This window comes from Lycorma delicatula, chromosome 4 (genome assembly GCF_047948215.1).
Source record: "Lycorma delicatula isolate Av1 chromosome 4, ASM4794821v1, whole genome shotgun sequence".
NCBI lineage: Eukaryota > Metazoa > Arthropoda > Insecta > Hemiptera > Fulgoridae > Lycorma > Lycorma delicatula.
In genome coordinates this window covers 108,824,721-108,840,226 of record NC_134458.1, presented here as the reverse complement: position 1 = coordinate 108,840,226, position 15,506 = coordinate 108,824,721, and the positions used below count along the sequence as shown (strand labels likewise).

The 15,506-nt window shown below is 31.3% G+C and overlaps 1 protein-coding gene across 1 annotated transcript in view; it reads left to right on the top strand.

Moving 5' to 3' along the window:
• The window catches only part of Elys (AT hook containing transcription factor 1 homolog), a 133,560-nt gene that overhangs the window by 66,359 nt on the left and 51,695 nt on the right, over positions 1-15,506 (top strand). Inside the window, exons 17-18 of the mRNA XM_075363892.1 lie at positions 5,000-5,117; positions 14,902-15,065. Of these exons, the coding sequence (XP_075220007.1) occupies positions 5,000-5,117; positions 14,902-15,065 (282 nt within the window). The remainder of the gene's footprint in view (positions 1-4,999; positions 5,118-14,901; positions 15,066-15,506) is intronic.

Sequence of the window (15,506 nt, the reverse complement as noted above, 5' to 3'; positions counted from 1 at the left end):
TACTATGAGGGCAATTCAAAAATTATATACACTTTTCATTCTACAATTTATTTACACAAAGGGAGGAATTCAACATGTACATCATTTTACAACATGTTCACCTCCCTTGTCCCTTGTCAATGCACTTGGTCCAGCGGTCAACGAGCTTGCATGTCCCTTCCGAGAAGAAGATTTTCTGTCAGTTGGGACCACTTTTGCACTGCTTCTTGCACATTTGTGGAAAATCGACTATCTCACAAAGCATCCTTGAGCAGCTCAAGATGAAAGTCAGAGGGAGCAAGATCTGGGCTAAAGGGAAGGTGTTCCAATACCTCAAAATTCAACTTGTTGAGGGTTTTAACAGTGTAGCAAACCTTATATGGGGAGGCTGTTTTGGTACCCATTGCACACAGACTTTTCAGAAGCGAGCTCATCATGGATGATTTGATAGACAGAACCATGACTGATGTTCAAAAAAAGATGCTACCTCATCAATGTTAACTCTTCTATTTGCTAAACCCATCATTTCTTGACTTGCTGAATCTTGTTATCCATGGAGGAGATTGACAGACGTCCCGCTACATCTTTGTGGGTCATACTCATCCACCACTTTTAAACTTCTTGATCCATGAGTAAACACCGTCATCCACATTAAAACTGAAGTTGATAAACGTGTTTTTCATGGGAAATAAAATTGTTTTTTGAATAAAATTCTTGTTAAAGTATTCATAACATACTTTGATAAAGAGATAGTCAAATAAAAAAGGAATCATTGTAGTGCCAAAAACATGAACCATATGGTGAAACATTTTTTTGTCAATTCACTACCCAATTAAGAATCTGATTCACACTATGTTTGTGATTAGTATTAGCAATAATTAAAGAGTACATTGAAAGGTATCTATTTTCAGTCTATAAATCAAAAAGCTGATCTCAGAATTAGCTTTCAATAAATCAGTTCTAGTTGTGGAAAATTTGTGTAAAAATTAATGAAGATTATATTGAAAATAATAAATATTTAAATATAATATTTTTTTCATTAGCTTAATTTTTTATACTAGACCAGTTTTTATGTAGGTGAAATTCTCTCCTGTAAATTTAATTTATTTGTTCGCCTGTTTTGATCATAGATCTACCAAGCACTTAATACTGAACTTAATCCCTTTTTGTTACGTGAAATAATTGACTTGCCAGTATATATATGATAGGCAAGTCTATATATATATATTCAGTGTGTTTCAAAATGAATATCAGGGATTTAAAGTTATGTAATATTTATTAAGTTTTACTTGCATCTATGAATTATACATGAAATGAAAGAGCAATTCAAACACTTTTTCCTATAAGTGTTCCAATGTGAGCACCATTCATCACATGACGTACATCCAGTCTATAGGAGAGTTCATTCCATACTTTAATTAACAAGTCTGGTGTAAGGTCAGCTGGTAATGGTGGCACATAACACTTGAGTTTTTATAAGCCCCTGAAAAAAAAATCGCTTAGGGTCAGATCAGGCGAACATGGAGGCCACAGTAAACAAGCCCTGTCATCTGGTCCCAAACAACCAATCCAGTGGTCAGGGAGAACTTCTTTCAATTGATCACGTACAGTGTTATACCAGTGTGGAGGCGCACCGTCTTTTTGCCAAACAAAGATCTGTGGTTCATATTGTAGTTGAGGAAAGAGCCATAATTGTAGTATATCAAGATCATTCCAGACACACTTGCTTCTACAAAAAGAACAGCCTGTAAACTTTCTGTCAGGATGCAGCAAAAAAGTGATTCAGTTTTGTGGAGTTTTGTTTACACTGCAGTATTATTGAGGATTTTCTGATCTCTAGATATATACATTATGAGTGTTTACTTTTCCATTAACATGAGATGTTTCATCACTAAATACGATACGATAAAGTAAGTCCTATTCGTCATGGCATCATTTCATTTGCAAAGCTAGCACACAAACCATAATCCATAGGCTTTAGAGCTTGTAACAGCTGTAAACTATATGGATGCAAGCATTTCCTTAAAACCTCCACACACTGGAATTGTCAATTCACAGCTAGTCTTCCTAACAGATTTCCTAGAACTTTGCACAAAAGACTCTCTTTACACATTCAACACTGTCTTTGGACACACTGTCATCTGTACTCTTCCCTTTACAAATACAGTCGGTGGTTTCAAATTGTTTTTACCATCTACGAATGTTGTTATTACTCAGGGTATCATAACTGAACTGCAAATAGAACCCATGTTGAACAATAATTTCAGGTTTACACTTTGCAAACTGCAAAATACAAATGCTTTCTGTTGAAGAGTCACCATCTTTGCTACTAGCACTTTCTGGCAAAAGACACAGGAAATAGTTTATGAGCTTATGCACAGCTAAAACTGTTGAGTTGCTCTTTCATTCATGTGTAATTAATCAATGTACATGAAATTGAAAAATATCACATAGTTTTAAAACACCCTGTATTCAAATATATATACATGAGGGTTATTTTTATTTTAAGGTCCGATCGGTCATGAAATTAAAACCACAGTGAAAATAAAAAAAATTTTATTACATATTTACGCTATTTCTCTACATAGTCGCACGTTGATTTAGACATTTGTCATAGCGTGGTTCCAATACCCTCGTCATAGAACGGAGCCGTCTGTGTTTTCAGCCATGTATCTACACTGGCCTGCAGCTCGATGTCTGTGCCAAAATGTTGTCTTCCTAGCCAGCGTTTCATGTGAGCAAAGAGGTGAAAATTGGATAGAGCCAAGTCCGGGCTATATGGTGGGTGATCAAACGCTTCCCAACGAAAACGCTGCAGGAGCTTCTTTGTTACAGCTGCAGTGTGCGGCCGAGCATTGTCATGGAGAAAGACAATGCCCGATGTCAACATTCCTCTCCGCTTATTCTGAATTGCTCTTCGTAGACATTGAAGAGTCGCGCAGTATGAGGCTGCAGTGATGGTCGTGGCATGTTCCATGAATTCCACCGAGAGAACTCCATTCCGATCCCAGAACACAGTAGCCATACACTTTCTGTTGGAGAAGGTTCGCTTGAACTTCTTTGATTTCCTGGGAGAATGAGAATGCATCCACTGTTTGGATTGTTCTTTTGTTTCTTCAGTTTCGAAATGGACCCATGTCTCGACCCCTGAGACAATTATTCAAAAAATCTTCTCCTTCATTGTGGTAGCAGTGGAGAAACGTTAAGAAGGCGTCCATTCTCATTGTTTTGTGATTTTTGGACAGCATCTTGAGAACCCACCTCACACACAGTTTGCAGTACTGAAGTCTGTCACTCACAATGGTGTGGAGAGCTGACCTTGAAATTTCAGGAAACAAATCGCTCAATACAGAAACTGTGAACCGATGATTTTCTCGAATCACCTCATCCACTCGCCCAACGAAATCATCGGTTGGCACTCGCTTCCTTCCCTGACCGCCTGCATCATGGACATCTGTACGTCCTGCTTTAAAGTTCCTCTACCATTGTCGCACTTTGCTGTTACTCATTGAAGTTTCACCATACACATTACTTATTCATCTATGAATTTCAGCTGCATTACACCCCTCAGCCTGAAGACATTGAATTACCGCACGCACTTCACACTTGGCCGGAGATGCTATTGTTGTAGACATGTTTACGTGCTAGCTGCGTGTTCAGAACTAAACAAATTGATGCGGCGTAATTGAAGGCCATACTACAGACGCTGTGCAAAGGTTCTTCCGATTTTTGTGCAGGTTTTTATTTCGCGACCAATCAAACCTTGAAAATAATAGCCATCGTATACATACACATCTTTTTAAGATTCATATTATTCCTCTGTACTGTTAAATTATGTTTAAAGTTTATTAAATAAACCACCTTTTACAGAATATTGAGATAAAACATATCTTACCTTAATTTTTCATGAAAGTACTTTTGTTGGATTCTATATCCGAAGTCATGATTGAAAACTTCCATTATTGCATAATAAAAATAAAAAAATAAAAATAACCAAAATAATGAAAATTGAGTATTAATTTAAATGAGTGTTGCTATATGTTTTTATAAGTGTCTCCTTCAAACATTAAAATCAAACTGAAATTTGATTTGCAAAATCAAATTCAAATTATCAAATGGAATTTTGTTTGTATTTATGCATGTAATATTTTTCTTATATATTTAATTTGATGTCACCTTTATTAATTTCTAAATCTGTGTTAATATGAGAAATAGAATGTTTATTAGATGGTCTGCCATATTAGATAAACCCAATTTATTATTTATTGCAAGTTTAAGTAATGTTTTCAATGATATTATTAGTGTATAAATACTTTTTGTATCTTACAATGACAAAAGAATAATTTTATGAGAACAAGGGTGATTTGATACTTTATGAATTGTTATATTATTTGATATTTTATGAATTGTTATATTATTTGATTTAGGTTTTCTATATACTGATGTTTCAATGTAGTGGTCCTTGTTTATGCCAATATTGACATTAAATAATTTAACATTCTATTATTGTAAATGTCAACTGTGAATATTAAATTTTCATTATAAGAATTTAATTTGTAAATATTTTATGGTTCATTGTTTATTAATATATATAATTTATTGAAATTAATCTTTTTAAGATTCATATTATTCTTCTATACTGTTAATTATATTTTAAATTGTATTAATATAAACTGCCTAGTACAGAACATTAAGATAAGACATATTTTACTTTAATTTTATCATGAAAGTAATTTCACAGGACCCTTCATTCTCAGTCATGATTGAAATGAAATGTTTAATTAAATGAATATATATATATATATATATATATTTCTAAATTTAGTTGAAATTGCAAGATTATGTACAGAAGTGATGTTTACTGCTCTCTTCTCATAAAAAATACAAGGAACTGAAGAAAACTTTTGAATTAATTGATTGGTTTGAATTTTTATTTTGATAAGTATTACAGTATAACATGTTATTTTATCAGAAGTTTCATGTAATGTTTAATTGTATTCTTGTGCTTATATGTTCATAGACAAAATGCTGATGATGTGAAAGATATCATTAGTAGATTCTCTACAGTATTTAGGTTGAGTGCATCATGTGTTAACATTGTGAAAGGCTTGTGGTGTATTGATAATAAAAATTTTGAGGTAATATATTTTAATATTATTCTTGACTTATTTTTTTAAGCAGCATTTCCGTTTATTTTACTTTCTGGAAAAAGATTATTCATAACTTTTCAAAATTATTTTTAAATCTGTAACTAAACTCTGAAATTCAGGCTCAAATATTGCAGAACATCATACATTTAATTCAGTATAATTAAATATAGAATTATTATACATTACCCAGCAAACAAATATTCATTGAATTCGCTACTGATGTCATTATTTATCACTTGTTAAGGATAATCTGTAATTAATTGTTTTAGATTAAAAGATTATTTGCTGTTATATATTTTTTCTTCATTTATTATAATCTGGACTTACTCATATACATACATTTTTAATATAGGTTAATTTGTACAGGAATTCGAAAGATGAATTGGCAATTAAATTTTAACAGCAGTAGAACCATTATTTAAAGTTTATAATTAATTTTTTTGGTTAAAAACCTATTTTGTTTATTAGACGTATAAATTATTCTGAATTTCAAATTATTAATATCCAGATTTTATGATTAGTCTTAAAAGGTATAAGTAGTATTCCATTTTAATTCGATAAATTGCATCACTATTTTTGATTTTGATGATATTTTGTATATGATAACTACTTGCCTTTTAGTGACCAGAAAATATTTTTATATTTAAAAAAAAATTTCTAACTTGCCAACAGGTAAAAACAATCATTTTCATCACTTTTTCCATGAGCTGTAGCATTCTTATTTTATATCATACAAAGGTCAAAAGGATTTTTTTTGGAAAGAGTAAAGATAGAACTTCATCATAGTGTACTCAAAATTCAATTTGTTACATAACCAAATCTTGTTATGTTTACTGAAGTTACATTTACAAATTGTTTTTTTTTTTAATTTTGGGCTCAAAAAAGGGGTTAAGGTAACAGATCTGTTTTTTACCTTTTAACTCTTAAGGTAATAGTAGTACTTATAACAATAAAATTGGACTATTACAGTGTCCTTCATTAAAAAAAAAAAAATGGCCACCAAATCATAAGATTTTGAAAATGTCTAATTTTTTGGGCCCAAAAACCACATGTGGAATAAGTGGCAAAAATCTATAATGTTTACAGCAGTAAGTAGTTTTTATCTACTCTAAAACCATTTTAAAATTTATTTTGTTATTCAAAGGGGTTGACAAGTAATGAAATCATCAAAACCGCTAAAAACACCATTCCTTCTAACCATGAACAATGTATCCAAAAAATTCACAGCAAGTATTTTTCAGATAATGTAGGCCTGCTGCACAAAATATTTTGAAATGTCTATAGTGAGATATCTTATGTTCTAAATAGTTTTGTTACTTAAAGTATGACTCATACTTTAGGTATGAGTCATACATACTTAAAGTATGAGTCATTATTAACATGAGTAAACAAACTCATGTTTAAACATGAAAGTGAATAGACATGCTTGGCCATGAATGTTTTCACTAAATATGTTTGCTTGAATGTTTGCATGTTGAATCTAGACATTGTAGAAGGCTCAGTTACTGTTTTTATTTCAATGTGATATGTGGTATTGTTGCTATTGTTACTGTTGTTACTATGGTCAGGTAATGTACACTTGTTTATTAATGTAATTTTATTAAAAGTGAACTTCTCTTTTATTGTTAATTTTATTAATTAGAGAAATTTTTATTTTAGCTGTAGAGAAACTGGGATAAGAAAGTGAGGTGCAATTGGTAGTTTTGTAGTTTATACTGTATTGTTGTTATAAAAACCCTTGCATTTTATAAAAATGGATTATGAAGTGTTCAATTGTCATTCACTCTGAAACAGTATTCACAGATTGACTTACAATAGATCTTCAGTATTGCACGATATTTTAGAGTTTACTGAACAGCAAATAACATTGATATCTTTAAGAAGTGGATGTACTGAAACAAAAAATATCTGTACTTTTCATAAAACCGAAGATTTAGTTAAATATTTTCATATTATTGGGAAAAGGTGCTCTGATCCGTTTAGTTGTCACACTAAACCAGTTAAGAAATCTCTTTGAGAAATATGTCTTTGACACTTTCAACACGTAATCCAAATTTAAAATTAATTCCAGGCAGAATACTGTGAACAAAATGCAGGAAGCGAACCAGAATGTTATATTTGAGCCTCAATGTGTTATAGTCAAGTCTGTGAATAAAGCTTGTTCAGCACTTGGTATTTCCCCTTGTTAAGGTTCAAAAATTATTGAACAGCACAAAGGAACCAATTTAAAAAAATAAAGTTAGAAAAAAGTCGAGTCAGTTGCTAGTAAATTGAACGATTCCTTTGATTTAAATATTTTAAAATTATGCTGGTTTAGGTAGGGAATATGAAGAATTAATCATTAAAATAAAGGATAAAATGAAAACGGTTACATCAACTGTGGAAAAAGTAATATTTTAAGTTTATTACCGAGCAGTTGTAGCATTCAAAATGAGTTTAGTGTTAGTCAGTATTTAGCCCATCAATTCAAATAATTAGTTAAAACAAGTGGAATTTTGCCACAAGAACCCAGTCACATAATTGATGAAATTCTTATTAAATGTGTCCAAGATTTTTACCAGAATGATGCCAGCCAAGGAGGATTGTGTCTGTAAGACAAGGTTTATCTTATGTAACTTAAAAAAATTGTACAACCTTCAAAGAAAAACATAATTTAAAAATTGGTTTTTCAAAATTTGCTGATTTAAGACTTAAATTTTGTGTTCTGGCTGATGAGTCAGGTACCGAGTCTGTGTATCACCCACCAAAATGTAAAACTCATGTTATATGCTCTAAAAATGATTATAAAATTCTCCTTTAAACCATGGTAACGTGCATGCTGTTATAGTGTGAAAAATTTCCAGGCACTAATGAAGTGCTAGGATTAGTGCCAGAGAGCTGGGATGATTTTGATTCTGAAATTATCTTCAAACAGTGAGTTTGTGTTGACCGTTGTGAACTAACTATTCAAATTCTTCCATTTCAAGAGTACTTGGATAAACTTGGAGGGTAATGTATTGTAATGGGAGACTTCTCAAAATTTTTCTTTTGTGATACAGAATCCACTCACATCACTGATCAAAAACTTTTTTAAAAAAGAAGGAAAATTACAAAGCCTAACTACTGTGTGATTAGTGAGTACTTAAAGCACAATACTATATCGTTCTTCTGCTTCCAAAAGCAAGTTATAAGTAAAGTAAAAGCACTGTTAGAAGTTAAACAATTTTTTTTATTTTTCTGATGGCTCCTCAGCCCAGTATAAAAAAAAAATTTTCATAAATTTGTGCTACCATCAAGAAGATATTGAAATCACAGCTGAATGACATTTTTTTTGCCTCATACCATGGAAAAGAACCATGTGATGGTATTGGTGGAACTGTAACAAGGACTGTGACTAAAGCAAGCCTTCAAAGGACAGTCAATAATCTTATGTTAGTTAAGTTTGTTGTCAAAAAGTGCAAGATTTATTCATAATTTCCATTAGCAGGAATAAGTTAATGTAAAAGTGAATTGAACAACTTGTTAATATATTTGAATAGTTTATTATTTTGTAATTATTATTTACCATTCTGTAATTGACTATTTATTAATTATCAATTTATTCATTCTAATGAGTTTAGTTGTAATTTTTGTAATCTGAAAAAATACATAACATCAGTATTTTTGGATATGTTGTTTATGGTTAGAAGGAATGGTGTTTTTAGCGGTTTTCTGGGCTTCATTACTCATCAACCCCTTTGACTAACAAAATAAATTTTATATGGTTTTAAAGTAATTACTGCTGTGAACATTTCAGATTTTTGCCACCTGTCCCATATGTGGTTTGGTGTCCCAAAAAATGAGACATTTTCAAATTCTTACGATTTGACCGCCGTTATTTTTTTAATGAAGGACACTGTGACAGTCCAATTTTTTTTTGTAAGTACTACTAGTACCTAAGAGTTAAAAGGTAAAAAACAGGCCTGTTACCTTAAGCCCTTCATTATTTATTTTGGACCCAAAATTTGAAAAAACAAATTGTAAACGTAACTTCAGTAAACATTTCAAGATTTGGTTATGTAACAAAATGAATTTTGAGTACATGAAGATGAAGTTCCATCTTTACTCTTTCCAAAAAGCCCATTTTAACCTTTGTATAATGTAAAATAAGTGGAAAAGTGATGAAAATGATTGTTTGTACCTGTTGGCAAGTTAGTAATAATATCTATTACTCAAGAAAAAACTTTTGAAAATATAAAAAAATATTTTTTGGCCATTAAAAGGTGGGTAGTTATATACCAAGTATAATCAAAAATAGTAATGCACTGATCATTTGTTGAATTGAAATGGAATACCCCTAAATAGACTGATTTCCTGATTACAATTGATAGGTTTTTTATTAAGACTGATAAGAGATTAATTCTTTCTAGCTTGTAAAAAATGTTAATCCTGTATGTTATTCAAACCAAGAAGCTTCTGAATGAAAGATTAAGACATTACCATTCTTCCATAAGTCATTATCATAAAATAAATTTTATTGAACTTTTATAATATATTCCTATAGCTTTGAACCATCGACTGAAGTTAAAAAATTGGAAGTATATTTGGGAACATGATTATGTTATTCTCATTTGTAAAGAATTTGTGTGATTTTGTGATTAGGAAGATTTGTAAAGAGATTATTACTAAAGAGTATATGTATATAAATTTAATAACTTCAGAGATCAAGCTATAGAATGAGGAATTCCATTAGACAGTACTGAGTGTTTAGTTAGTAGTTGATTTAAGCAGGAAAGTTTTGGTGGAGGAAGTTAATAAGAAGGTGAAAGAAAAAGCAGAAAGTGAGGATAAGTAATAATAAAACTTTTGTCTGTACTATGATAAATAGAGAAAATGAAACTTACAACAAAGTAAATAAGGAAAAGAATGGAATTGTTTCTGAAGAAATAGGAAGAGAGGAAAACTATACTTGATGGATGCAAGAACTCTGAGGATGGTTTAAATAATACATACTTGTTAGTGAGATTTATTAGAAAAGAAAATAGGAAATGGGAAATGAAATATTAAATGATTGCTGTAGAGCAGAATTATCTCAGAAGCAGTTTCCTTTTGAAAATCCAGCTACAAAAAAATTTTTCACTAGTTAAACATTCAGTTAAAATTTGTGCTCTCAGAAACTACTGAGAAGATTGTACCCCAGTTCAGAAATCTGCAATTAGTTTTTCATAGATTTCCACCCATTATTAGTACTATTTGCAGGACAGCTGCTGCTTGTTTTTTAAAGGCGTGCAGTGTATATATTGCATTTAATGCAAAATAAAAATTAAACCATCTAATACGCTACAAGAAGGTAATTAATTGTACTTGTCATTAAAAGGAAAATATTGCTTAAAGTAATGATTTTCTTACTGCAACTGTTACACCTACATTATCACAAGGGTAGCAGTTAGCTTACAATGGATCTTATCAGTGTCCTTTTGCAGGTGGTAGGAGGAGGGTTCCTACTTTAAATAAAAAATGGCAGCTTCCAATTGGCCCTATTTCTGATAAACTTAATTTAAAGATTTTCACTGGTACATGTAATTTATTTGTAGATCTGCAGTCACAGCGGCAGAAGTAACTGAGTTGTAAGTGTTGCAGTCTCATAATCAAGAGATCTCTGGTTTAAGCCTCCATGTGTTTTTTTAACTTTTATTTTTTCTCGCATATACATTAATGCAGGTGATTTTTTATCTATAATGTTTATAGTAATAATAACACTACTGGTGTACAAAATTTAATTTATTTTTTGTCCCAGAAGTAAAAATGAGTGAATCTAATAGCATTTTTGATGCTGAATTCAAATATAATTTCAGAATTAATCTTTATCACGTAAAGATTTGTAGAGAAAACTGTTTTAATTTTACAACATTAAGTATTTAAAATGCATTCTTAGTATAATAAGATTAGATTAGTATTCTGACTAATCTAAATCTTACCCAAAAAGGTAGTAATGTTTAATTTTCTACGATATTTTGTGTCGTGAACATCTTTAGGGTCCAACAATATTCAGCTAGCATACTCAGAACCTACTTGCCTTGGTAGTGCTTTTGCTTTTCTATTTCCAAAATGTTCTGATAGAACCATTCACAATTTTCATCGCTGACTGCTCCTAGATTTGGAAGAACCATTCACAATTTTCATCGCTGACTGCTCCTAGATTTGGAAGAAACCCAATTTTGAGTCCAAGAAGTGAATCTTCAGTGACATGTAGCATCCTGTGATTTTAAAAGATCATCCACTATTTCTTTGTAATTTGCAGATTTATGGTTTCCTAAGAAGTTCTGGCAAATGATCTTAAAAGACTTGCATGCAGCTTTCTCCATCTCATTTAATGTACTATCAAAATTATGATTTTTAAATAAATCTCTAATTTTAGGTTCTGTAAAGATCCCTTCTTTGAGTTTTATTTCATTAATCTTTGGAAAAGTATTTTTTAAGTAAGCAAATCCAAGTCCACTTCAATCCACTGCTTTCACAAAGTTTTTTATAAGCCCCAGCTTTATATGGAGTGAAGGTAAATAAATGTTTTATGACTCAACGGTGGTGCATTAACAACATTATTCTTTCCTGGAGTTACTGCTGTTTAACAAGTTTCATTTTCACGTAAATTTCTTTCAGTTCCGCAGCGTAAGCTAGTGGCAATTAATTCTCAATATGCAGAAGTACAGTTTTCAGACTAGTTTTAGACGAATCAATAAACAAATATCACTCCTCTCTTTTGTATTCATGATCAGATGATTCCATTACAGACAAAAAACAAGTCAATCTTGAAATACAAAGAAATTCTTGAAATCATGCCTATTATAATGTTTCATGGTGTGACGAGGCTCTAACTTTTTAATCATGAGCCTAAAAATTCTGCCTCCTTTTTTGATAAATTAATCTCGTACAAGGTCATTGAGGTCCCCTTATGTTAGTAGATGTGTTTCATTAGGTGAACACGAATCTTCATAGTTTGGATTAACCCTTACATCATTATTATCCATTGCCAAATCTTTATGTTGTTGATCATCACTAAGTATGATATTTTCTGGTGGTTTAGGCATAGGCAGTTCACTCTGAGCCACAGGCCTCATGGCAGTAGTAAATTAGGATATGAAATAGTATGTTTTGATTTTGAACTAATGCTCGTAATATTAGTCAGACAAAAGTAACAATCTGTGTCATATTCTTTTGGTTTGCACCAAATCTTTGGAACAGCAAATTTTATTTGCTGAGAACCCTTTAACCTGTTTATAAGGAATGTGACACCAAGTAGCATAACAAATGTGAGGGGCCCAATGTTTACCTTTGTCACCAACCTTACAGCCAAAATAATGCTCATAACATTTTTTGTTGAAAGGAGTAAATCTGTGTTTCTGAAATTTAAATGTTACCTCACCACAAATGTAGCAAAATCTGTTTGGAGGGTGTGGAAGTTACACAATTTCTAGGCATTTTGAAAAGTCACATAATATACAAACACTACAAAAAATATTCACTATACTTGAATTCAAAAGATGAAATGTAAATTTAGAATATGTCATAACAGAAACATTTACACTGAACTATATTATTTCAGCACACATGAAAGATGTACAGATGTTGACAGAGTTAACATTGAACACAGAATGGCTGTGGCTTGAATCAGTAACTCTGATATTATAATCAAAACAGATGTTATTTGTGACGTCACTTTGACAAACAATGATGATTGTATAAGAAAGCCATCTTCTGACTCATTTTAGAATTGCATCACCCAGCATTTATGGCTAATAGTATTGTTCTATGCCATTGCAGACCTTCCTTCCTAACAAACTAATCATTTTTAAATGCTTAGTCATTACAATTTTTGTTTTATTCATTTATGTACAGGTTATCATAAAAATGTTGCGGTTTTGAACATGGTTTAAATTAAAACAGAATTACTTAGTTTATTTTTTATTTTTCAAATTTGTCGTCTCAAACATTTTTTTACATAATTAATTAATAATAAATTAATAAATTTTAATATGTGCGCCCTTAGTCGCTCGACAAATGTCCAACGATACTCAACTTCTTTCCAAACATTAGTTAACATTACTTCGTTAATGGTTGGCATTGCTTCATTAATCATGTTTTTTAACGGTTTAGGTCGCGAATTTTTTGTGTATAAACAACGCTTTTGATGTACCCCCACAAGAAAAAATCGCAAGGTGTCAGGTCTGGACTCCTTGGAGGCCAAAGTATGAGTTCTTGCTGACCTATCCATCGATCTCCAAATTTTTCGTTCAACGTGTTCGTGACTGATACATTGAAGTGCAAGGGAGCACCATCTTGTTGGAAATGAAGTATATGAATGTTTTCCAGTTCATCCAGCTGAGGAAAGCAATAATTGGTTAACATGTCAAGATACACAACTCCATTAATTGTTTTTTCAGCAAAGAAGAAAGGCCCTATTACACGATTTTTCATCACACCACACCAAACATTAACTTTAGGCAAATCGCGTTGTTTCTCAATAATTGTGTGTGGGTTTTCAGAGCCCCATATTCGTGAATTGTGTCTGTTAACATATCCATTCACATGGAATATAGCTTCGTCTGTAAAATTATATCATCTAAAAATGATTCGTTTTCACTTATTGTGTCCAAGATTTCAACAGCGAAATTATAACGTTTTACACCATCATCGGGTTTCAATTCCTGCAGTATCTGTATTTTATAAGCATGTAATTTCATTTTTTTATGTAAAACTTTGTGAACTGTTGATTTTGGAATACCTAATTCGATGCTTCGACGGAGGATGGACTTCCCAGAACTTCTAATTGCCGATTGTCTAATTAGTTCAACCGTTTTGTCTGGTACACTTGGTCTGCCGGTTGATTTCTGTTTCTTAACTGATCCAGTTTCTTCGAATTGTTTGAACCAACGTGTTATGTTATTTTTGTGTGGTGGATCTCTTCCGAAATGCACGTTGAACTAAAATTACGGATTTTAATTCAGCCATCAATAAAACACACTTTGCTTTGTCTTTATCCGAGAACATAGTAACTCACTAAACTCACCGCAACAACAATACAAGAACTAACGTTGTGGTTACAACTGCTGATAAACAGACTTTTGGGTTGGAGGCTTTCAGGCCAATATATAACTTCTAGAAATTTCCCTACAATCTTCCTATGAATTACAGAAACTGCACCATTCTTTTATGATAACCCTGTATTATAATGTGTAATATCGTAATTGCATAATTTCTATAACATGTTATAGAAATTACAAGATACACTCTGTTCAGTCTTAAATGGTGACAGAAAAGTTCTGTTAACATTTTTGAATTCAATGGGAAAAGTACATATAGAAACCACTTCTTACTTGACAGAATTTTGTATAACAGTGTAATATCTATAATAATCTGAAAAAAATCTGTATGAATTTAATGTTTGCTGATTATTTGTTATCTATTGAATATAACAATCATTAACATAAAATCTGTATAGACGTGTGGGAATAGAGGTCATATGAGATTGAAGGACTAATATATCCATAGAAAGATAATTATACAAAAACAAAAGATGATATAAATATTTTCAGATTGTAACATGGTAGGTGAAAATTAACATAAGTTTATTTAAATTCTTTTTCATGTTTTAATAACAAAACCTGTTTGTTAGGTTAATAATTGTTATATCCCAATATAATAATCAGCAAACATTAAATTTATAGTTTTTTAGTTGGTCCGTCAACTGTAGTATATTATGATACATAATAATGAAATACATTTTTTGTAATTGTTTATTTCTTTTTTATTTTAGGAAGGATTAAAATATTTGTTTGATTCTCATGTATATAAAAGTGATATAACACAGTGGCAACATCGTGTTGTGTTGCGTTCTTTGTTCATCCAACAAGAACACCATCTTGCTCTAAAATATATACAGAAAATGACACCACCTTTGTGTGAACCAGAAGATATAAAGTAAGATTTTAATTTATAATATTTAATTATTTAAAAGTATGCATATCTGTTATATTGGATAAATGTAGGATTTTTATTGGCAAAATGCTAACAAAGCTTTACATGTCATCTGGACCAAGTGTTTAAAAATTATATTCACTTCAAAATTAAGGCCAGAAACAGGTTTATATGAAGCTATATATGAGTATAATACTGGATTTTTGAAGACAGCCAGTTTTCAAAAAGCTGCAGTCATGAGTCCTGGATTGAATACAGCTAAAATAGCACAATTTGATAAGAAAGATTACAACTAGCTAAAGTTTGTAAGTGTTCAAAATGTGAAACCTACAGAAAAAAACTAAAAGTTAATCAGTTGCAAGAGGAAGAAAGAAGAAAAGAACAAGAAGGTCTGTCATATGCAGCAGAAGAATTTTAAAAATATAAACTTAAAAGCCTTCATAG